General features: G+C 46.0%; 1 protein-coding gene across 1 annotated transcript in view; it reads right to left on the reverse strand.

Moving 5' to 3' along the window:
• LOC137372396 (protein boule-like) overlaps positions 1-25295 on the reverse strand; it is a 161864-nt gene that overhangs the window by 82182 nt on the left and 54387 nt on the right. The window contains exon 6 of the mRNA XM_068036284.1: positions 22816-22943. Coding sequence (XP_067892385.1) covers positions 22816-22943 — 128 coding nt within the window. The remainder of the gene's footprint in view (positions 1-22815; positions 22944-25295) is intronic.

Below are 25295 nucleotides of genomic sequence, written 5' to 3' on the forward strand. Positions count from 1 at the left end.
CAAGGGGAGATGGTTAGATTCTCTCTTGTTGGAGATGGTCATTGCCTGGCACTTGTGTGGCATGAATGTTATTTTCTACTTACCAGCCCATGCCTGGATATTGTCCAGGTCTTGCTGCATGTCTACACAGACTGCTTCAGTATCTGAGGAGTTGTGAATGGTACTGAACATTGTGCAATCAGCAAACATCTCCACTTCTGACCTCATGACTGAAGGAAGGTCATTGATGAAGCAGAAGATGGTTGGGCCTAGGATACTACCTTGAGGAACTCCTGCAGTGATGTCCTGGAGCTCAGATGATTGACCTCCAACAACCACAACCATCTTCCTTTGTGCTAGGTACGACTCCAAACAGCAGACAGTTTTCCCTGATTTCCAATGACTCCAGTTTTGCTAGGGTACCTTGATGCCATACTCAGTCAAATGCTGCCTTGAAGTCAAGGGCAGTTACTCTCACCTCACCTTTGGAGTTCAGCTCTTTTGTCCATGTTTGGACTAAGGCTGTAATGAGGTCTGCAGCTGAGTGGCCCTGGCAGAACCCAAACCGAGTGGCAGTGAGCAGGTTATTGCAAAGCAAGTGCCACTTGATGGCACAGTCGAAGATACCTTCCATCACTTTACTGATGATTGAGGTTAGACTGACGGGGCGGGTTGGACTTGTCCTGCTTTTTGTGTACAAGACATATCTGGGCAATTTTCCACATTGCCGGTTAGATGCCAGTGTTGTAGCTGTACTGGAACAGCTTGGCTGGGGGTGCGACAAGTTCTGGAGCACAGGTCTTCAGTACTATTGCCGGAATATTGTCAGGGCCCATAGTGTTTACAGTATCCTGTGCCTTCAGTCGTTTCTTGATATCATGCGGAGTGAATCGAATTGGCTGAAGACTGACATCTGTGATGCTAGGGACCTCAGGAGGAGGCAGAGATGATCATCAAATCGGCACTTCTGGCTAAAGATTGTTGCAAATGCTTCAGCCTCATCTTTTGCGCTCATGTGCTGGGCTCCCCCATCGTTGAGAATGGGGATATTTGTGGAGCCCCCCTCATCCAGTTAGTTGTTTAATTGTTCACCACCATTCACAACTAATTATGAGATCGCTTAGCTCTGTCCATCGCATGCTGCTTACACTGTTTGGCATGCAAGTAGTCCTGGGTTGCAGCTTCACTAGGTTGACACCTCATTTTGAGGTATGCCTGGTGCTGCTCCTGGCATGCCCTCCTGCACTCTTCATTGAACCAGGGTTGGTCCCCCGACTTGACGGTAATGGTAGAGCGGGAGATATGCCGGGCCATGAGGTTACAGATTGTGGTTGAGTACAGTTCTGCTGTTGCTGATGGCCCACAGCGCCTCATGGATGCCCAGTTTTGCATTGCTAGATCTGTTCGAAATCCATCCCATTTAGCACGTGATAGTGCCACACAACACGATGGAGAGCATCCTCAATGTGAAGATGGGACTTCGTCTCCACAAGGACTGTGCAGTGGTCACTCCTACCACTACTGTCATGGACAGATGTATCTGCAGCAGGCAGATTGATGAGGACGAGGTCAAATATATTTTTCCCTCGTTGGCTCCTTCACTACCTGCCGCAGACCCAGTCTAGCAGCTATGTCCTTTAGGACTCGGCCAGCTCAGTCAGTAGTGGTGCTACCGAGCCACTCTTGTGATTTACATCGAAGTCCCCCACCCAGAGTACATACTGCGCCCTTGCCACCCTCAGTGCTTCTTCGAAGTGCTGTGCAACATGGAGGAGTATTGATTCATTAGCTGAGGGGGGCGGTAGGTGTTAATCAGCAGGAAATTTCCGTGCCCATGTTTGATCTGATGCCACGAGATTTCATGGGGTCCGGAGTTGATGTTGAGGACGCCCAGGGGAACTCCCTCCCAACTGTATACCACTGTGCCGCCACCTCTGCTGGGTCTGTCCTGCCGGTGGGACAGGACATACCCAGGGATGGTGATGGCGGTGTCTGTGACATTGTCTGTGAGGTATGATTCCGTGAGTATGACTATTTCAGGCTGCTGCTTGACTAGTCTGTGGGACAGTTCTCCTAACTTTGGCACAAGCCCCCAGATGTTAGTAAGGAGGACTTTGCAGGGTCGGGTTTGTCGTCGTCATTTCCGACACCTAGGTCGATGCCAGGTCGTCCATCTGGTTTCATTCCTTATCGGCTTTGTAGCCGTTAGATACAACTGAGTGGCTCGCTAGGCCATTTTAGAGGGCATGTAAGAGTCAACCACATTGCTGTGGGTCTGGAATCACATACAGGCCAGACCAGGTAAGGCAACAACAGATTTCCTTCCCGAAAGGACATTAGTAAACCAGATGGATTTTTACAACAATCGACAATGGTTTCATGACCATCATTAGACTACCTTTGTTACCAGATTTAAAAAAAAATTAAGTGCATTCAAATTCCACCTGTTGCCGCAGTGGGATTCGAACCCATGTCCCCACAGCAATACCCTGGGTCTCTGGGTTACTAGTCCAGGGACAATACCACTGCGTATAGTTTCTTTTGAAGATGATTTACTTACCAAATTACATTAGTCAATTCATATATTTTGTTTTATACGTAAATTATGCATTCTACCTGAGACACTTAGCAATTTACCAAGTATTTGGTTTTGAAATGCTGAAATTGTCTTGCGGCTCCCAATAGTTTTGATTTTTGGCAGACTTTTTTTAAAAAAAGGCAGCTCTTCAGGTGAAAAAAAGGTTGCTGACCCCTATTCTATAATTTAGGGAATATAAGCCTAGAGTGCAGAATCTCTCCTTACTGGGCAATCCCCACAACCCAGGAACCTTTGTTGCACTTCCTCTAAGGGAAGTATATCCTTCCTTTGGTAAGAAGATCAAACTGTACACAGTTACTCCAGGTGTGGTCTCACCAATGCCCTATATAACGGCAGAAAGCTTTACTCCTATATTCTAATCCCTGTGTAATAAAGGTGAACGTATGATTTGCTTTCCTAATTGTTAGCTGCTCTTGCATGTCAACTTTCTGCAATTTATGTAGATGGACATCCAGGTCCCTCTGAATACCAATATATACCAATCTCTCACCTTTTAAAAATACCCTACATTGTGTATTCTTCCTACCAAAGTGGATAATTTTACACTTCATATTATATTCCACCTTCCATGTTTTTGCCCACTGACTTAACAGGTCTAAATCATTTTGCAGCCTCTTTGCATCATACTCAGCTTACTTTAGCAACTAGCTTGTATCATCAGTAAACTTGGATACAATAGATTTGACATCCAAGTCACTGATATAAATTGTAAATAGCAGAGGCCTATTTACAGCCTGCCAACCCAAAAATGGCCCATTTAGTCCTACTCTGTTTACTGTCCATTAACCAATCCTCAATCTATGAGCCCTAATTTTGCGTAATGCTTCTTGAAAAACCAAATCCACTACTTCCACTGGTTTTTTCCCTTATCCAACCTACTAGACACGCCTCCCTGCGAGCGGATCTCTAAGAGAGCAAGACTACAGCTTCTACTGGCAGGGTAGGGATCCTGAAGAACCAAGACAGCATGGAGTGAGCTTCGCCATCAGAAACTCTTTGCTCAGCATGATAGAGCCACCTTCAAATGGCTCGGAAAGCTTACTGGCCATCCGACTGCTCACCGCCTCTGGTCCAGTACACCTACTCAGCATCTATACTCCAACACTCTGCTCCCCATCTGAAGTTAAAGACCAGTTCTACAAGGAACTCCATAATATTAGTAGCATCCCTAATACCGAACACTTGTTCCTGCTGGGGGACTTTAACACCAGGGTTGGGGCCGACCATGACTCATGGCCCTCCTGCCTTGGGCGCTATGGCATTGGAAGGATGAACGAGAATAGACAGAGACTGCTGGAGTTGAGTACTGATCACAATCTCTGCATCACCAACTTGTTCTTTCATACTAAACCCTGTCACCAGGTTTCAACCCCTCAGAAACTTGTGCTTCAATAAAGATCACCTCTCATTCTTGTAAACTCAAATGAGTATAGACCCAACTTGCTCAACATTTCCTCATAAGACCTTCATCCCAGCAATCAACCTAGTAAACCTTTCCTGAACTGCCTCCAATGCTAGTATATAGCCCCTTAAAATGAGACCAAAACTGTATGCAGTACTCTAGGTGCAGTCTCACCAATGCCCTGTACAATTGTAGCAAGACTTCCCTACTTCTATACTTCATCTCCCAACATTCCATTTGCCTCACAAATTACTTCCTGTACCTGCATGCTAACTTTTTTGTAATTCATGTACAAGAAAACCCAGATACCTCTGTACCACAGCATTCTGTAGTCTCCCTCCATTTAAATAATATTTTTCTTTTCTATTCTTCCTACCAAAGTGGATAACCTTACCTCTGCCCACATTATACTCCATCTGCCAAATTTTTGCCTTCTTAACCCATCTCTTTGCAGACACTGTGTCTTCCTCACAACTTGCCTTCACACCTATCTTTGTACTGTCAGCCAATTTGGCTTCAATACACTCTGTCCCTTCATCCAAACCATTTATATAGATTGCAAAATAGTTGAGGCCCCAGCACTGATCCTTGTGGAACCCACTAGTTACAGTCTGCCCACATTAAAATGACACATTGATCCCAACACACTGTTTCCTGTTAGTAAGCCAATCCTCTATCCATGCTAATATACATTACCCCCAACACCTTGAGCTCTTATCTTGTGCAGTCTAACCTTGTGGCATCTTATCGAATGCCTTTTGGAAATTCAAATACACTACATCTACTGGCTCCCCTTTATCCACCCTGCTTGTTACATCCTTAAAGAAATTTGTCAAACACGATTTCATAGAACCATTTTGACTGCTTGATTGCATTATAATTGTCTAAATGTCCTGTTACTCCTTCCTTGATGACAGATTTCAGCATTTTCCCAATGACTTATGTTAGGCTAATTGGCCTAAACCTTCCTGCTTTCTATCTCCTTCCTTTCTGAACAGAGGCGTTATACTTGCAGTTTTCCAATCTATTGGGACCTTTCCAGAATCTAGGGAAGTTTGGAAGATCAAAACCAATACATCCACGATCACTATAGCCACAGCTTTTAAAACCTTCTAGTGTAGGCCATCGGGTCCAGGGAATTTTAGTCCCATCAGTTTTCCTGGTACTTTTTCTCTATGATTGTTTTAAGTTCCTCCCTTCCTTCTGCCCCCTGTTTTTCTATGATTGGGATGCTTTTAGTATCTTAACATGAAGACAGATACAAAATACTTACGCAAAGTCTCTGCCATTCCTAGTTTCCCCATTATTAATTCCCCAGTCTCCTCCTCTAAGGAATGAATGTTTAATTTAGCTATTCGCTTCCTTTCTATATGCTTGTCAAAGTTCTTACTGTCTGTTTTTATATTTCTTGCTAGTTTACTCTCAATCCATTTTCTCCCTCTTTTTTTTGTCATCCTTTGTTGGTTTCTAAAATTTTTCCAATCTTCTGGCCTACTATTAATCACAATGTATGCCTTATCTTTCAATTGGATACCATCCTTAATTCCTTACTTAGCCACAGATAGTTCATCCTTTGCATTTCCTCAATGGAATGCATTGTTGTTGAGAATTATGAAACATCTCCTTAAATGTCTGCCACTTCCATCTACTGAGACGAACACTCTCCCCTGGAGGATCTTTTACCACATCATGTATAAATCCTACCTCATCACGTATCACCAGAGCTAAAACAGCCTATTCCCTGGTTGGTTCTCTAACATTGTTCTAAGAAACTGTCCCAAATACACTATGAACCTCCTCAAGGCTACCTTTCCTAATTTGATTTGTCCAATCTCCAAGATTAAAGTCATCCACGATTGGCTATGATGGATTGGGAAATGCTACTTAATGGGATGACGGTGGATAAGCAAACATTTAAAGAGTGCATGGATGAACTGCAACAATTGTTTATCCCTATCTGCCACAAAAATAAAACGGGAAAGGTAGCCAAACCATGGCTTACAAGGAAAATTAGAGATAGCATTAGATCCAAGGAAGAGGCATATAAATTTGCCAGAAAAAAAAGACAAGACTGGAGGATTGGGAGCAGTTTAGAATTCAGCAAAGGAAGATCAAGGATTAATTAAGAAGGGAAAAATAGAGTACGAGAGCAAGCTTGTGGGGAACATAAAAACTAACTGTAAAAATTTCTATGGGTATGTGAAGAAAAAAAGATTGGTGAAGACAAATGTAGGTCCCTTACAGTCAGAAACAGGGGAATTTATTATGGGGAAAAAAGAAATGGCTGACCAACTAAATGCATACTTTGGTTCTGTCTTCACAAAGGAGGACACAAATATCATACCAAAAATATTGGGGAACACGGGGCTTAGTGAGAGCGAGGAACAAAGGAAATCAGTATTAGTAGAGAAATGGTGTTGGGGAAATTGATGGGATTGAAGGCCAATAAATCCCCAGGGCCTGATGGTATGCATCCCAGAGTACTTAAGGAAGTGGCCCTAGAAATAGTGGATGCAATGGTGATCATCTTGCAAGATTCTATAGACTCTGGAACAGTTCCTACAGATTGGAGGGTGGCTAATGTAACCCCACTATTTAAAAAGGGAGGTAGAGAGAAAGCAGGGAATTATAGACCAGTCAGCCTGATGTCGGTAGTGGGGAAAATTCTAGAGTCCATTATCAAAGATTTTGTAGCAGAGCACTCAGAGAACAGTGGTAGAATCGGGCAGAGTCAGCATGGATTTACGAAAGGGAAATCATGCTTGACAAATCTAGAATTCTTCAAGGATGTAACTAGTAGACTTGATGAGGGGGAACAAGTGGATGTGGTTTACTTGGACTTTCAGAAGGCTTTCGACAAAGTCCCACATAAGAGATTAGCGCGTAAAATTAAAGCGCTTGGGATTGGGGGTAGTGTATTGCGATGGATAGAAAATTGGTTGGCAGACAGGAATCAAGGTAGGGATAAACTGGTCTTTTTCCGAATGGCAGGCAGTGACTAATGGGGTACTGCAGGGATCGGTGCTAGGACCCCTGCGATTCACAATATATATTAATGATTTAAATGAGGGAACTAAATGTAATATCTCCAAATCTGCAGATGACACAAAACTGGGTGGGAGGGTGAGTTGTGAGGAGGATACAGAGAGGCTTCAGGGGATGCAAGGCAGATGCAGTATAATGTGGACAAATGTGAGGTTATCCACTTTCGTAGCAAAAACAGGAAGGCAGATTATCTGAACGGCTATAAACAGAGAGGGGAATATGCAGCGAGGCCTGGGTGTTCTCATACACCAGTCGCTGAAGCTAAGCATACAGGTGCAACAGGCGGTAAAAAAGGCAAATGGTATGTTTGCCTTCACGGCGAGAGGATTCCAGTACAGGAGCAGGGATGTCTTGTTGCAATTATACAGGGCCTTGGTGGGGCCACACCTGGAGTATTGTGTGCAGTTTTGGTCTCCTTATCTGAAGGAGGATGTTCTTGCTATAGAGAGTGCGCAGCGAAGGTTTACCAGACTGATTCCTGGGATGGCAGGACTGACGTAAGAGGACAGATTGAGTCGGTTAGGATTATATTCACTGAAGTTCAGAAGAGTGAAGGGGGATCTCATAGAATCCTATAAACTTCTAACAGTACTTGACAGGGTAGATGCAGGAAGGATGTTCCTGATGGTGGGGGGAGTCCAGAACCAGGGGTCATAGTCTAAGGATACGAGGTAAACCATTCAGGACTGAGATGTGGAGAAATTTCTTCACCCAGAGAGTGGTGAGCCTGTGGAATTCGCTACCACAGAAAGCAGTTGAGGCCAAAACATTGTATGTTTTCAAGAAGGAGTTAGATATAGCTCTTGGGTTTAAAGGGATCAAAGGGTATGGGGCAAAAGCAGGAACAGGTTACTGAGTTGGATGATCAGCCATGATCATAATGAATGGCGCAGTAGGCTTGAAGGGCCGAATGGCCTACTCCTGCTCCTATTTTCTATGTTTCTATTGCAGTACTTTTTCTTAGAAGCCCCCATTATTTCTTGATTTATACTTGGTCCTACCGTGTAGCTACTGTTTGGGGGCCTGTAGACTACTCCCACCAGTGACTTCTTTCCCTTACTATTTCTTAGCTCCGCCCAAACTGATTCTACATTTTTATCTTCTGAGCCAAGATCATTTCTCACTACTGTACTGATCTGATCTTTTATTAACAGAGCTATGCCACCTTTTTTTCATTTCTGTCTATTCTTCCAAAATGTCAAGTACCCCTGATTATAAAGTTCACAGCCTTGGTCACCTTGTAACAATATCTCTGTAATGGCTAATCGGATCATACCCATTTATGTTTATTTGTGCCAATTTTATTTTAATTTTATTTAGAGATACAGCACTGAAACAGGCCCTCCGAGTCTGTGCCAACCAAGAATCACCCATTTATACTAATCCTACAGTAATCCCATATTCCCTACCACCTACCTACACTCAGGGCAATTTACAATGGCCAATTTACCCATCACCTGCAAGTCTTTGGCGGTAGGAGGAAACCGGAGCACCCAGCGAAAACCCACACGGACACGGAGAACTTGCAAACTCCGCACAGGCAGTACCCAGAATTGAACCCGGTTCGTATGAATGCTATGTGCATTCAGAATAAAGAGCCTTTAAATTTTGTCATCTTACCATTTTTCCCGACTTTGACCCTATTTTCTGGTACTGTTCTCTTTTTATACTCTGTCCCTTTCTGCCACACACTGGTTATCATTACCCATATTACTACCCTATTGTCTTGTCCTTTCTCTTTAACTGTCTAAATTTCTCTCACTTGAACTTTTCCCCACCCCACTATTTAGTTCACTATAGGGGAAGTGGTGCTGTAGTGAATATGTCACTGGACTATCAATCCAGAGACCAAGACTAATTGCTCTGGGAACAGGTTCAAATCCCTGATGGAATTTAGATTTGAATAATAAATCTAGAATTAGAAAAGCTAGTCTGAGTAATGGTGACCACGAAACAACTGTCCATTGTCATAAAAACTCATCTGGTTCGCAAATGTCCTTCAGGAAGGAAATCTGCCATCCTTTCTGGTCTGGCTTTTGTTTTATTCATTCATGGGATGTGGGTGTTGCTGGCCAGTCCAGCATTTATTGCCCATCCCTAATTGTCCTCGAGAAGGTGGTGGTGAGCTGCCTTCTTGAACTGCTGCAGTCTATGTGGGGTAGGTACACCCACAATGCTTTTAGGAAGGGAGTTCCAGGATTGTGACCCAGCGACAGTGAAGCGATGGCGATATAGTTCCAAGTCAGGATGGTGTGTGACTTGGAGGGGAACTTGCGGGTGGTGGTCCCATGCATTTGCTGCCCTTGACCTGCTGGTTGTGTAGAGGTCACAGGTTTGGAAGGTGCTGTCGAAGGACCCTTGGTGCATTGCTGCAGTGCATCTTGTAGATGGTACACACTGCTGCCACTGTGCGTTGGTGGTGGAGGGAGTGAATGTTTGTAGATGGGGTTTTTGCACACAAGACATACCTGGGCACTTTTCCACATTGCCGGGTAGATGCTAGTGTTGTAGCTGTACTGGCATAGCTTGGATAGGGGCGCGGCAAGTTCTGGAGCACAGGTCTTCAGTACTATTGCCGGAATATTGTCATGGCCCATAGCCTTTTCAGTATCCTGTGCCTTCAGTTGTTTCTTGATATCACGTGGAGTGAATCGAATTGGCTGAAGTCTGGCATCTGTGATGCTGGGGACTTCAGGAGGAGGCAGAGATGGATCATCAACTCGGCACTTCTGGCTGAAGAGTGTTTTTTTTATTGAGATACAGCACTGAAACAGGCCCTTCAGCCCACCGAGTCTGTGCCGAACATCAACCACCCATTTATACTAATCCTACACTAATCCCATATTCCTACCAAACATCCCCACCTGTCCCTATATTTCCCTACCACCTACCTATACTAGTGGCAATTTATAATGGCCAATTTACCTATCAAACCTGCAAGTCTTTTGGCTTGTGGGAGGAAACCGGAGCACCCGGAGAAAACCCACGCAGACACAGGGAGAACTTGCAAACTCCACACAGGCAGTACCCGGAATCGAACCCGGGTCCCTGGAGCTGTGAGGCTGCGGTGCTAACCACTGCGCCACTGTGCCGCCCAAATGCTTCAGCCTTATCTAGGACTATATGCCTACAAATGACTCCTGACCCACAGCAATGTGGTTGACTCAAATTCCCTCTGAAATGGCCAGGCAAGCCACTCAACTGTGCCAAACCGCTGGAAAAAAAGTCTAAAAGGAATGAAACCAGACAGACCACCCGGCATCGACCCAAGCACTGGAAATGACAACGGCACACCCAGCCCCTGTCGACCGTGCAAAGTCCTCCTGACTAACATCTGGGGGCTTGTGCCAAAATTGGGAGAGCTGTCCCACAGACTAGTCAAGCAACACCCTGGCACAGTCATACTCGGAATCATACCTTATAGTGTCCCAGACACCACCATCACCATCCCTGGCTATGTCCTGTCCCACTGACAGGACAGACCCACCAGAGGTGGCAGCAAAGTGCAATAGAGTCAGGAGGGAGTTGCCCCTGGAGTTCCCACTGATTCCGGACCCTATGAAGACACATGGCATCAGGTCAAACATGGGCACAGAAGCATCTTGCTGACTACCACCTACCAACAGCCCCCTGCCCCAACCCCTTTATTGATGAATCAGTACTACATGCTGAACACCATTTGGAAGAAGCACTGAAGGTGGCAAGGGCAAAGAATTTACTCTGGGTGGGGGACTTCAATGTCCATCACCAACAGTGGCTCTGTAGCACCATAACTGACCTAGCTGGCTGAGTCCTAAAGGACACAGCTGCTAAATTGAATCTGTGGCAGGTACCGAGGGAGCCAAGATGGGAAAACCTACTTGACCTTGTCCTCACCAATCTACTTGTTGCAGATATATCTGACCACCACACCCAAGTCCAGTCTTCACATTGAGGATACCCTCCATGTTGCGTGGCACGACAACTGGGCCAAATGGGACAGATTTCAAACAAATCTAGCAATGCAAAACTGGGCATCCATGAGGTGCTGTGGGTCATCAGCTGCAGAATTGTACTCAACCACGTTCTCACGGCCAAGCACATCCTACACTCTACCATTACCAACAAGCCAGGGGATCAACCCTGGTTCAATGAAGAGTGCAACAGGGCATGCCAGGAGTAGCACCAAGCATACCTCAAAATGAGGCGTCAGCCCAGTGAAGCTACAACACAGGACTACTTGTATGCCAAACAGCGGAAGCAACATGCGATAGACACAGCTAAGCAATCCCACAACCAACAGACCAGTTCCAAACTCTGCAGTCCTGCCACATCCAGTCGTGAACGGTGGCAGACAATTAAACAATTAACAGGAAGCAGCGGCACCATACATATCCCCATCCTCAATAACAGGGGAGCACAGCACATCAGTGCAAAAGATAAGGCTGTAGCATTTGCATCTATCTTTAGCCAGAAGGGCCGAGTGGATGATCCATCTTGGCCTCCTCCCAAGGTCCCCAGCATCTCAGATATCAATCTCCAGCCAATCCAATTCACCCCACATGATATCAAGAAACAGCTGAAGGCACTGGATACTACAAAGGCTACGGGCCTCGACAACATTCCAGCAATAGTACTGAAGACTTGTGCTCCAGAACTAGTCACGTTCCTAGCCAAGCTGTTCCAGTACAGCTACAACACTGGCATCTACCTGACTACATGGAAAATTACCAAGGTATGTCCTGTACAGAGAAGACAGGACAAATGCAACCCAGCCAATTACTGCGCCTGTCTGCTCTCGATTAAAGGCTGGCTCGGGTCTGCAAATGAAACCCGACCCGAGCCCGAAAGAAGCACATCCGACCCCGATGTGACCCGAGCCCTTCCATTTTTTCCCGTGCCCGACCCAACCATCAGTTAACCTACCTTCCATTTTTTTTAAAAAACTTTGTTGCTGGTCTGCACAGGCTTAAAATTACTAACAAAACCACCTATCTAGTCCAAAAATTACATTAACAGTGGAGCCACTTATCCGAGGTTGTGATAGAGCGCGTCTGACCCGGCCCAACCTAACCAGAGCCCGAATGCTGGACCCGGAAGTGCGACTCGACTCGAACCTGAAACACGTCGTTGGGTCCCGTCGGGTAGCTGGCCTTTACTCTCGATCAGCAAAGTGATGGAAGGCGCATCGACGGTGCTATCAAACAGTACTTGCTCACCAATATCCTGCTCACTGACACTCAGCTTGGGTTCCGCCAGGGCCACTCAGCTCCTGAACTCATTAGTCTTGGTCCAAACATGGACAAAAGAGCTGAATTCCAGACATGAGGTGAGGTGAGGGTGACTGTCCTCATCAAGGTAGCATTTGACGGAATGTGGCATCAAGGAGCCCTAGCAAAACTAGAGTCAATTGGAATTGGGGGAAAACTCTCCACTGGTTGGAGTCATAACTAGCACAAAGGAAGATGCTTGTGTTTGTTGGAGGTCAATCATCTCAGTCCCAGGACATCAGTGCAGGAGTTCCTCAAGGTAAAGGCCTACTACCCGGCCCCAATGGGACCCGACATGTGTAGGGTTCGGGTCGGGCCCCTCTTCCGGGTCCAGCCGGGCAGAGACCGGGTAGGGCCAGACACGCACAGTAAGTGCTCTGCTGGCAAGTATTGAAATTTAAAAAAAATTACCTTAGCTGGGAGTCCAGGACGAAACTGAGTCTGCACAGTGAGCGAGTGAGGTCACGATGACATCATCATGCATGCGCTGCAGCTTCCTGCAGGTTCGGTGTTAGGAAGGTAAGTAAAGGGATGGTCGGGTCGGGCTGGGCTTGGGTCCGCTGTGGTTCAGTTGGGTTCTTTTTCCCAACCTGAGCAGGCCTTTACCTCAGGGTAGTGCCCTTCACCCAATCATCATCAGCTGCTTCCTCAATGACCTTCCCTCCATCATTAGGTCAGAAGTGGGGATGTTCGCTGATGATTGCACTGATTACATACAGAAGCAGTCGGTGTCCATATGTAGCAAGATGTGGACAACATCCAGCCTTGGGCTAATAAGTGGCATGTTACATTTGTGCCACACAAGTGCCAGGCAATGGCCATCTCCAACAAAAGAGAATCTAACCACCTCCCCATGACATTCAACAGCATTACCATTGCTGAATCCCTCATCATCATCCTGGGAGTTATCATTGACCAGAAACTGAACTGGACCAGCCATATAAGTACTGTGGCTACAAAAGCAGGTCGGGTATGGGAATTCTGCAGCAAGTAACTCACCTTCTGACTCCCCAAAGCATGTCCACCATCTACAAGACACAAGTCAGGAGTATAATAGAATACTCTCCATTTGCCTGGATGAGTGCAGCTCCAACACCACTCAGGAAGCTTGACACCATCCAGGACAAAGCAGCCCACTTGATTGGCATTCCATCCAAAATCTTCAACATTCACTCCCTCCACCACCGATGCATAGTGGCAGCAGTGTGCATTTTGTAGATGGTACACACTGCTGCCACTACACGGCATTGATGGATGGGGTGGCGATCAAGAGGGCTGCTTTGTCCTGGATGGTGTCGAGCTTCCAGAATGTTGTTGGAGCTGTACTCATCCAGGCAAGTGGAGAGTATGCCATCACGTGCCCCACTTCTGACCTAATGATGGAGGGAAGGTCAGTGATGAAGCAGCTGAAGATGGTTGGGCCTCGGACACCTCATATTTCTCTAGATTGAATTTCATGTTCTGCTTTTCTGCCCAACTGACCAGACTATCTGTATCTTCCTGTAGTACAAAGCTTTCCTCCTCACTGTCAACCTCATGGCCAGTTTTTGTATTATCTGCAAACTTCTCTCATGCCTCCTACATGAGAGTCTAAATCATTATTATAAATCTACAAAAAACGAGGGACCAGATACTGAGCCCACAGAACTCTGATAACAGCCTTCCAGTCACAAAAACACCTGCCAACCATTACCCTTTGCTCCATGACATTAAGCCAATTTTAGATCCAGTTTGCCACTCTCCCTTAGACCAGCCTGCCATGTGGGACCCTGTCAAAAGCCTTGCGAAAATCCATACAGACCACATCCATCACACTGCCTTCATCAACCCTACTTAACACCTCCTCAAATTTTCAATCAAGTTAGTCAGACATGACCTCTTAAATCCATGCTAACTTGATTAGTCTATGCCTTTTTAAAAAGGAAGTTTATACTATCCCTCAATTAATTTCAATAATTTGCCCATAACTGAAGTTAAGCTAATTGGCCAATAATCACTCGGATTATGCCTTGCTCCCTTTTTAAATAAATGGTCCAACATTGGCAGTCCTCCAATCCTCTGGCACCACTCCTGCAGCCAGGGATGATTGAAATATGCTGGTCAGAGCCTCTGCAAATTCCTCCATTGCTTCTTTTAACAACCTGGGGTATATTTCATGTGGGCCTGGCGATTTATCTTCTTTCGTGGGCATTAAACCCTATAATCCTTCCTTTCTTACCACGTTTAACCCAATATTTGACACTCTTCCTCCTTAACTACATCATCATCAGCTTCCACTTTTGTGAAGACAGCTGCAAAGTATTCATTAAAAACCTTACCCACATCCTCCACCTCCACACATAGATTACCTTTTTCGTCCCCAATAGACCCTACATTTTTCTTAGTTATCCTCTTGCTCTTTATGCACTTATATAACTTCTATTTTCCTCGATTTTACTTGCCAATATTTTTCATGGTCCCTGAATTTCACCCCTACACTTTCTGTACTCTTCCCAGCTTTCTGCAGTATTAAGCTCTGTGTCTGACATAAGCTTCCCTTTTTTTGCCTAATCTTACCCTCTATGCACCTGGTCATCCAGGGATCTCTAGAGTTGGCTGTCCCACCCTTTCACTTTGTGGAACATGTTTACCTTGAACTCCTTGAATGCCTCCTATTGCTCAGAGACTGATTGACCTTCAAGTAGCTGTTTCCAATCCAATTTTGCCAGATCGCTTCTCAGCCGAGTAAAATTGGCCTTCTTCCAATTTAGAACTTTTACTATTTTATCTTTGTCCTTTTCCATAACTATGCTACAATCTAATTGAATTTTGATGACTACCACAAAAGTGCTCTCCAACTGCTACTCCTTCCACCTGCCCAACTTCATTCCCTAAAACTAAATCCAGAGCTGTCCCTTCTCTCTTGGGCTTCCACATACTGATTAAAAAAGTTCTCCTGAATGTAATTTAAGAATTCCGTGCCCTCTGTACCTTTAATACAGACTGTATTCCAGTTATTATTAGGATAATTGAAATCCCCCACCAATGCTGCCTTATTGTTTTAGCACGTGTCAAGAGATTTGCCTCAAATTTGCTCTTCTATCTCCCTCAGATTGTCTGGAGGGCTATAGTACACTCCCAGCAGCGCAATTGCACCGGTTTTGTTTCTCGGTTCAACCCACATAGCCCCATTTAATGATACATCGAACATATCATCCCTTTTTGGTGATATCCTTCACCCTGGCACCAGGGAGGTAACATACCATCTTGGAATCATTTCTGCAACCACAGAAATGCCTGTCTGCTCCGCTATAACTATCACTCTCTTGACTATTCTCCTCTCTCCTTGTACAGCTGAGTCAGCCATAGTACTATGGTCTTGGCTTTGAGTACACTCTCCAGAGAAACCCTCTCCATCAGTTTTCAGAACCGAATACTGGTTAGAGAACAAGATGCTCTCAAGGATCTCCTGAACTAACTGCCTGCTCTTTAGTCGTCTGTCTGGCAGTCACCTAGTTCCCCTGTCTGCACTCACTTAAGTTGCAGGGTGACCACCTCCTGAAAAATGCCACCCACGCAACACACATCCTCTCAGATGGACTGCAATGACATCAGCTGTTGCTCAAGCTCAAAAATCCACAGCCCGAGCACCTCCAGCCGATGACACTTCCTGCACATGTGGTTGTCCGGGACACGGGAGAAATCCTGGCACAGGATGCACATTCCATGCGTCTGAGGTGCCCTGCCATACCGCTTAGTTTAACTCACTTAACAGATATAATTAAATTATTAGTATACTTACCATTTTAATTTCTAATCAACTACCTGTGTTCCTCAGTTGTCTCATTAGAGTCTTAAATCTATTGACAACCTTCAAGTTATTTATCTTAGGTATCTGCTTTAGCACTGGTAGGTGATTTAGACCAAACCCCTACTCTAGAGGGGGGCAAAAACAAAGCTGCAATACTTACCAATCAACCCATGGCCTTCCTGTGATGTCATACTTTTGATTTTCTTCCCTCTCACTTTTTCCAAACTCGACTGCACCCAGGCCCGCTCCTGCTGCTGACATTCACTCCAGATAAGCGATTGGTCCTAAGCCCATCTACAGGTAGTAATGGGACTAAGGATGGAGAGGAGGTAAAGAGGTGAAAGTGTAGGGGAAGCATGATTGCAAGGGGAAAGAAATAGGAAGGAAATACCAACCCTGTACACCCTGCAGCTGTTGATGGCTTCTTTTCCAATCATTTCCCACCCAAAAGGAAAGAAAAGATGAGGGAATAATGTGTGTTGTAGGAATGGGTCAGTAGTTTTATGAAAATTGGAGCATAAAAATTACTACCCCATTGCTACTGGCAATCCACCATTTCCAGAGGCTTATAAATAGACATCTAGCAGAAATAGGCAGTCAAGTCAAGGCATATTAAGCGGCTAAAATGTTTTTTGTAGCTGTTTTCAGGGCAGCAGCAGGCATGTTGTGATTACAAAGAGAAGGAGGATTGCTACACTGTTCCGTTTTGACTTGGAGAGGCATACAGACTCGGGGAGGGAAGTATTTGGAGTGCTGGGGAGCAGAGTGGGAGAGTGCTCTGACAAAGTGTTACCTTGAGAAAATGAGACAACAAGAGATTCTGATGTCCGACTAATTTCGTTCATTCAACTTTTCAGCACTGGTCACATCCAGGTGATAATACTTCGGGCATTGACAGTCTCAGCTACCTTTGCCAAGCATGCTACAATATCTGTATGGGCACTCTTATGCCATTTGTGAGAAGACCCACTCTTCTAGGCCCTCAGATGCTTCACGCAGACCTGCACTGCTTTATCACTCAACCTGCGAACTCTTGCAGGAGATAACAATCACTCAATGTTCCAAAAAGCAGGGAGCCTTTTTCTCTCTCACCCTTCTCCCCCCCCCCCCCCCCCAAACAATACACACTGCACTGGGAGAGGTGTAAGCTCGCCTTAAATAGATATTGGTCCTGTTGGAAATCCCACTTACCAAAAATGGCAAGTTGCCAAAGTGAGCCAATGTGATTTAAATGAAGCTCGACCATAAAAATTTGTCAGGCATCTTACTACTGAATTTGGGTGAGTGTATCAATGACCCTATCTGATGTGCAGCGCACATGACAATCAACCCCAGATATAAACAGAAGAACAGAGAAAGAAACAAAAAGTTAGGATGACAGGAACAGAAGAGAAAGAGATAGGAAAAGTAACATGAACACATCTGCATAAAGTAAGAGAATGACCATATTCTCCAACTTAATGGTTGAAATTTAACAAGGCCGTCTGCAGCAGGAATGGAGGCGTGGAGGGCAGGAGAATAGCGTCGGACGCTTCTGCCCAGAAATCTGACACTGTGACATCAGTTCCGGATTTGGTCAGTGACCGGAAAGCACCAATGCGATGGGACTGCCATTTAAATTGCCGAACAGTTAGTTAGAATACATTTGTATGCAACTGAAAGCGATTCAATGGGGGGTTTGAGATTAAGTGGGCGGCCCTCATAAGCCTTTGGAGTCCCAGCCATTGAAAGGTGGCTGCACCAAGGCAAGGCAGCCATAACCAGTACTGGATAGGGGAAGAGGGGAGGAAGCAGAGGCAATTGTCAGCCTGCATGGCTGTGCACTCTGCATGGCTGGGCAGCATAGTTGCCACACTGCTGGGTGAGAGGGTTGGTTATTAGCAAGGGTGGGCACGGAGGGCCATCAGCGCACGAGAGTAGCAAAGGCAAAGATGCCAAGGCAACTTAGTCTCTGCAAGCACAGCGCTCTCGGGGCCTACTGATCCTTTAGCAGCCTTCTCTTACACTACCTTTGACGGAAGGAGGGCCAGGAGGCAGCTGCGCCTGTCCATAAAGCTCAACCATGAGAGCAACTGCAGCTGGCCATGTGCCAGAGAGCATACTGGGTTTGCCTCAGCTACCTCCAAATGTCCGAGTGGCATTGTCAGCGAAGACTGCGGCTCTCCAGGGAGGCCGTCACCAACTTATGAGCCATGCTGCAGCACGAATTGCGACCAGTGGGATTCGGTGGTCATCCTATAGTCTGTGGCCCTGAAGATCACCGTAGCACTCAACATTTACGCGTCCGGGATCTTTACAGGGACATGTGTGGGGTCTCCCAGGCAGCAGCCATGACAGTCAGGCAGAGGGGGCATCGCTGGATTCCCCCAGGTGCAAGGTGTGATCAATTGCACACGAGGCCATCAAGGCTCCAACAGACCAGCCAGCTGCCTTGATCAACAGGAAAGGCTCCCATTCCATCAGTGTTCAACTGGTCTGCAACCAAAGCGTTTCCTGCAGGTGCGTTCCCACTTCCTGGGAAGCCACACCACCTACATACTTTGACAGTCCCAGGTGCCATGGCTTTTCAGGCTGCCTTCAGGGATAGATTCTCAACAAGTGCTACCAATTGCAGACATGGCTACTGACACCTGTGTGCAACCCTCGCAGTGCAGCATAGGAGAACATTTGTTTCAGCTCCATCTATCGAACAGGCCACTGGGCTGCTGAAGAGGAGATTCCAATGCCTGGATCAATCCAATGGAGCCCTGCAGTATGCCCCAGCAAGGGGCTCTAGTATCATGGTGGTGTGCTATGCTCTGCACAATTTAGCCCTGCGGAGGGGATGGCCTTGTCTGAAGAGGACATGAATAATTGCCACTCCTCAACCTAGAAGACGCAGAGGAAGCTGATGAGGAACCAGCACTGGAGATTGAATCCCCTACACCGGAGGCCAGACACATTGAGCGAGAGGCCAAGGAGGCAAGAGACAGTCGCTTCCAGCCACAATGACAGCCTCTCAGAGTGAAAGCAATAAAGACTTGCCTAAAAACATTCAGTCCGTCGCTTCTCTACTTGGGTCCCATGCCTCGCGCCCAGCTTAACTACACGCTCTGGCCCAGGTGAGACAATTACCAAAAGGAGCAGTGTGCCTACACTGGCAGCCCACTAAAAGGGAGAAGGGCGAAGTCAGCATCTCCTAATTAAGGTATGGAAAGAATAAGCATTTTCCACAATCAATATTAACTTCAGTAACAAAAGAACACTTTATAACATGAAAAAAGTGGCAAATATCAAACCCGTGAAACAGCAAGTGTTTCTAGGTAGTTTTCTTTATACGTTTGGGTAGCCCTATGAGGTGTAACCCCTATGCTCGCAGCTGGGCTGGAGGCAGACTGATCAGACGCACGGCTACTGGAGCTGGGCTATCTGGTGGAGGGGCTGAGGAGCCACTGCCAACAGCAAAGAATGCCCTAGGGGAGCCCCCAGCTGTGGAGGTCAGCCTCTCCTCCTCCCTTTCAAGACTCACTTGAACTTCCCTACTGACCAGAGAAGGACCAGGTACTGGATAAGAGTCCAGGCACCTCACCTTGCCACTGCTGTGCAGAGCTCATGGCCAAAGTGATGGTGTGCAGGTCTGCGCACATCTGAGAGATCTGGTTCTCAAAGAGGGTTACCAACCTCTTGATGGAGGAAACCATATGCTCACATGCCTGAGACTTGGCAGTACTCTTCCATCATCCGCTCATAGCTGCGCATGGCTTCTGGCATCTCCGCCAGATGTTGCATTACAACTCTCTGCAACTCTAGCATACCCTGTGCTGTCAATACCAGATGTTCATTATCAGCCTGGGGCTCAGCATGGGCCTGGCCATGCTGATCTTCTGACTGTCAGAGGACTCAGCTGCTTGTGCAGTGCTCTCACCAGCAGGTGACCTCAATTCTGAAGTCGTGCGTAAACCTACCTCAGAGAAAGTATCTGGCCTGGTGGAAGGTGGAGGGTCAGGTGACAGTGCAAACTCAGAGTGCCCCTCTTCAGAGGTTGACTGCTGTCCCCGCTTCTGACGGAGTTTTCTGCGTTCGCCAGCCTGCATGAGACAACACAAATGTGAGTTGGGCTGTGCCGATCTCACAATGATATCCATGCATGATGTGGATCTCCAGAAGTGCGCTGGATATTGAATGAAGACAATCCTCATCGTCTTGTGCGGAGACTCCAGTCTCACCATCTGCTAATGAGTGACCGTCCTGGGCCCCTGCTAGCTCCAGTGCCGCCTCCTCAGCAGTGGAAAACTATTAACCATTTCTCCACCAGTCCATGGGGTCTCCTTGGCATTATGGGTCCATTTGTCCTCCAAGTGGAGGAACATAGTTAAGACTTTGCAGAAGGAACAAGAGAACAGTTCTGCTAGTGGTAGCCTCTCAACCCCTACTGGGGTTTCCTACATGGCTACTCCCAACGCCTGCTCTCGGGGACATCACTGGGCTGAGCCGTGAAAGAAGGTGGCCTGTGGCCGAGATGCATTCATGCAAGTGGCAGGATGTGGTGATGCCTAACCCCCTACCTTACTGTCGCCTTTGTGGTGACTCCCTCCCCATGGTGCGCTGCCTCCCGCGTAGGCGCATGCCAGCCCCAAAGAGGAGAGAAGTATGGAACACTCACCTTGGCACAACAAAGTAGGTCACCGACTCTCTTCCTGCACTGGACCCAGTTTCCTCAGCTGCTGACCTCCTCTACGATCTCCAGCCAAACTTGCTCAATCAGGCAGGAGGACCTCTTGCCATCCTTTGGATGGAGATCCTCCCACCTTTCCTTTGTAGCCTGGAGGGAAATCTCCAAGGAGGCAGTGAACTGACAGGTCACATCTCACACCTGACATGTTCCCTGTTGGCTTCTGGATAGCTCCTAGCTTTTTGAGGCCTGGGACAGCAGCACAGCATCAAAAGCAAACCAGCAATTTAAGCACGGCTGCAGTGGAATAAAAGATGGTGCCAGCACCTGTGTTGGCTCCACTGACGATACGACGTCACCTGGCCCCGTTGTGTAACTGGAAGGGTCCTGCGCCTCCATTATGATAACTGACAGTCCGCCCCATGATCGCAGTGGGCCAGCCGCACACGTGACAAGCAGTGACAGCCCCCACTTCCAGATTTGCCACCGGGACCCACGATGGGTTGACTAAATTCAGCCCAGTATATGCAATATTCTGGAAGATCAACTATTATATTAACAATGTTACGTCTGTCAACTTACTATTATAAATTCCTGTATCGACATTTATAATGGCAAGTCCCATGTAGACACATCATGCTGTTAACTACAATAAAAGCAAAATACTGTAGGAAATCTGAGATAAAAACAGCAAGTGCTGGAAATACTCAGCAAGTCTGGCAGCATCTGTGGAGAGAGAAACAGTTAACGTTTCAGGTTGATGACCTTTCATCATGTTTCTCCCTCCAGAGATGCTGCCAGACCTGCTGAGTGTTTCCAGCACTTGCTGTCTTTATTTATGCTGTAACGACAATTCCATCAATGGCAAAAGGGTATTGCGTCTTAGCCTCCAGTGCTTGAATCAACACTTGCTTCTCCAAATGGCTGTATATTTGCTAATTAACTGTAAAAAAGGTATAAAAATAAACAGTGAAGAATGCATGATTTTAAAACGGTAACTAAATTATGTCTGTAGGCCCTAGTCCAATTAGCTCCCATCCTCTAACCCTGCTTCACCTGAAATCTACTGTTGGCATTGATGCGCTGTGCAATCCCACAGGTGATTGGGAAATTTCCTTTTTAAAAAAAAAACCTTCAATATTACAGTTACATAATAGAGCTGTGGAAAACTTCAGAGTTGGTCAACTGTTTGCTTATCATATCAATTCCAATTAAGTACTGGTTGAATGCATTAGAAGGGCTCAATCTCTTAATGCAACTGACAAGCTACAATTATGCAGTAATTAACATGAATTCCCTATGTAGAATTATTAGCTGTTTGGAATTATTATAGCCAACATTTTACTTTTATACCCTCCAACTCTAAGTAAGGAATCCATTACAAAAGCAAAGTTGAACGATAACTCCCCATGTGGTACAACTAATAGCTTGCAACATTAGGGAAAATTTTCTACTTCATACTGCAAAATTCCACACCCTATGCCTGCTATTTCTCTTCTAGGACGTAAAACCAATGGCTGGGAATACACAATTCCCCAATATGCATTCCAGGTACATTATCCCTTTTTTGTTGCTATTTTTATGAATCACAAGATTTCCCCAACCAGTCTCATTTGTTTCTTGGTAGGGGTGAAATACTTACTCGTGTGCAATTTACACATGTAAAACATTCTGCCTGCACGACTCCCAGCACCTCACTTCACCTACCTGACACCAGAAGAGGTTATCAGCTGGTACAACACCAGCTTGTTTTATAGTTAGCAAGCACTCTTGCTAACCACATCAAATCTTTTGAACTCTTAATTTTAAACAGAAGTGCAGTTATTGTCAATAACTTGAACTTTGTTGATTTAACACCATCAGGGAGCGGCAGTATTGAGATTCGATCCTTTGCCTGAATCATTCTTGCGCCCCCAATATTTTGTGCAATTAGGCAAGATAAAATATAAACCTTGTTTAATCTCGAGCTGTGTACGACTGGATAACTGAACTAATCCCATTTAACATTCATTGAGTATGTGTTAAACTAGACAATATTTGTTACATCTTGTAGTTCATTACCAACCAAAAATTAAAATACTCAAATACATAGTTACTTACAGGCCAAGGTTGTGGAACAGAAGTGATTTCTGGGCTATGGAAGTAAGCCACTCCGTTGTGGTATGTGTAAGGATATCCAGTTGAAGTGGTCAAATACATTGTCCCAGCTGCTGGCATTAAACTTGTTCCTATTTAGCAGAGAAAAACGACACCTACTTACTAAAAGAAATATTTAAAGACCACAGTGTATAACAGCCCAGAGAAAATTAAGTCTCTAAAATACACAATTCAAATCAATTTTTGAATGGTCTGAAGGAGTTAAAGGAAAAATTATTCTAACTATTCAAAAGGTGTCCTATACACCATGCTGGGGTGGTAGCAGCATCAATATTATTCTGCCAGGAGGGAAAATTTCAAGGAAAACCATTTATTTCAAATGTTTTGATCCACTGATAATATGGCACTGAGGTGATCAGCCAAGTGAGTATCCTGCGAAGATATTAAAACAATTGCAACAAGTGCATTTTGACCTGAAAGAGCCCAAAGAAACAAAGCAGCAGAGTGTAAAAAGCAGAATACGGCAGTCACCGAGAAAAAACAAAACTATAGAGAAAAGGTGGAAACACACAGCAGGTCAATCAGCTTCAGTGGAGAGAACAGTCAATGGGCTGGATTTTTCCCACAGGATTCTGGACTGACGTTGGGACCAAATGGGGTTACTGAGCCTGTACCGGCAGCAAATCCGGACCAGCGATCTTCCAAGATGCGGCCTCCTAATTGTCCGCTTCCAAGCTTACTGTCTCATTAAGGATGGTGGGCGGGCTCTCTATGCTGCAAGCAAATCAGCAGGCCAGCAGCTCTAGAGCCTCAGCAGCCCCACCAGGCGAGGTGGGTGCTGCTGAGGCAGGTCAGGGACCGAAAGGCTGCCTCAAATTGGAGGCGCCCTCTGAAAAATTGAACAATTAAATAAACTGTGGCCAGAGCTGCCAGACATCACCGTGGAGGAGGAACCCCTCCAGAAGAAGGCCTGCTGCCGCAGCTGTGGCCCTTGCAAAGTTGCAGGTCTATGCTGGACTGCACTGCAGGATGCACTTCTAGCCAGCTGCTGGCGGTTGCCAGCCTTCCAGCTCTGGGCTGCAACCACATCAGAGGTGTGGAAAATTTGGATGACTTGTGGTGAGTGCCCTCACTTGGCAACCCGCCCACCGACGCCCCCAGAAGTTGCCTCCCTGAAAACGGGCCAGTCGTGAGAAATTGCCTCCATGCCCAACTTTGTGGCAAATTCCAACCCAGTATTTCAAGTGCATACTCTTCATTAGAAATGAAGACCTCCCTGCTGGCTTCTTCCTTCTGGTTGAACCAAATGGCCTGTTACTGTGCCGTATATTCTATGTTCTCCTCTTTTCAGGGCTCATGGAGTGACTGCAGGACATTCTGAAGCGGGAGGGTGAACAGTCAGAGGTCATGGTACACATTGGTATCAATAACATAGGTAGAAAGAGGGATGAGGTACTACAACAAGAACTTAGGGAGCTAAGTAGCAAATTAAAAAGCAGGACCTCAAAGTTTGTAATCTCTGGATTACTCCCAGTGCCACGTGCTAATGAGTATAAGATGAGGATAGAGCAGATGAATGCATGGTTTAGGAGATGGTGCAGGAAGGAGAACTTTAGTTTCCTGGATCACTGGGTCGGTTTCTGGCGAAGATGGGACTTGTACAGGTTGGACGGGTTGTACCTGAACCAGAACAGGACCAACATCCTTGCTGGGAGGTTTGCTAGTGAAGTTGGGGGTGGGGGGGGGGGGGGTTTAAACTAATTTGGCAAGGGGATGTGATACAGAGTGGAGGTACAGTAGGGGGTGATGCACGTCAAATATAGAAGATTAACTGAGTCACTCTGGAAGGCACAAGTAAATAATGCAAGACTGGATTGCATCTAATTTAACACAATAAGTCTTACTAGTAAGGCAGTTGAAGTGGGGGTGTTGATTAACACATGGGAATTGACATTATTGCTATCAAAGACATGGTTGAGGGAAGGGGCAGGACTGGCAGCTCAATATTCCAGGGTATAGAATCTTCAGGCGTGACAAGGGAGGGGGTAAAAGAGGAGGTGGCATTGCACTGTTTATTAAGGAATGAATTACTGCAGTAAGGAGGGATGATATCTTAGAAGGTTCCTCACATGAGGCCCTATGGGTAGAACTTAAAAAGGGAGCAATCACTTGGCTGTGAGTGTACTACAGGCCTCCAAACAGGAGATATAGAAGCAGATATGTAGGCAAATCTCAGAGGTATAAAAATAATAGGGTAATAATAGTAGGGGATTTCAACTTCCCCCAATATCAACGGGGACAATCTTAGTGCAAAAGGCTTAAAAGGGGGCGGAATTCTTAAAATGCATACAGGAGAGCTTTTTGAGCCAGCACATAGACAGTCCTACAAGAGAAGGGCCGGTACGGGACCTGATCCAAGGGAATGAAGCCGGACAAGTGGTAGAAGTGTCAGTGGAGGAGCATTTCGGGGATAGTGACCATAA

The sequence above is a fragment of the Heterodontus francisci genome, chromosome 7 (assembly GCF_036365525.1).
Source record: "Heterodontus francisci isolate sHetFra1 chromosome 7, sHetFra1.hap1, whole genome shotgun sequence".
Lineage (NCBI taxonomy): Eukaryota > Metazoa > Chordata > Chondrichthyes > Heterodontiformes > Heterodontidae > Heterodontus > Heterodontus francisci.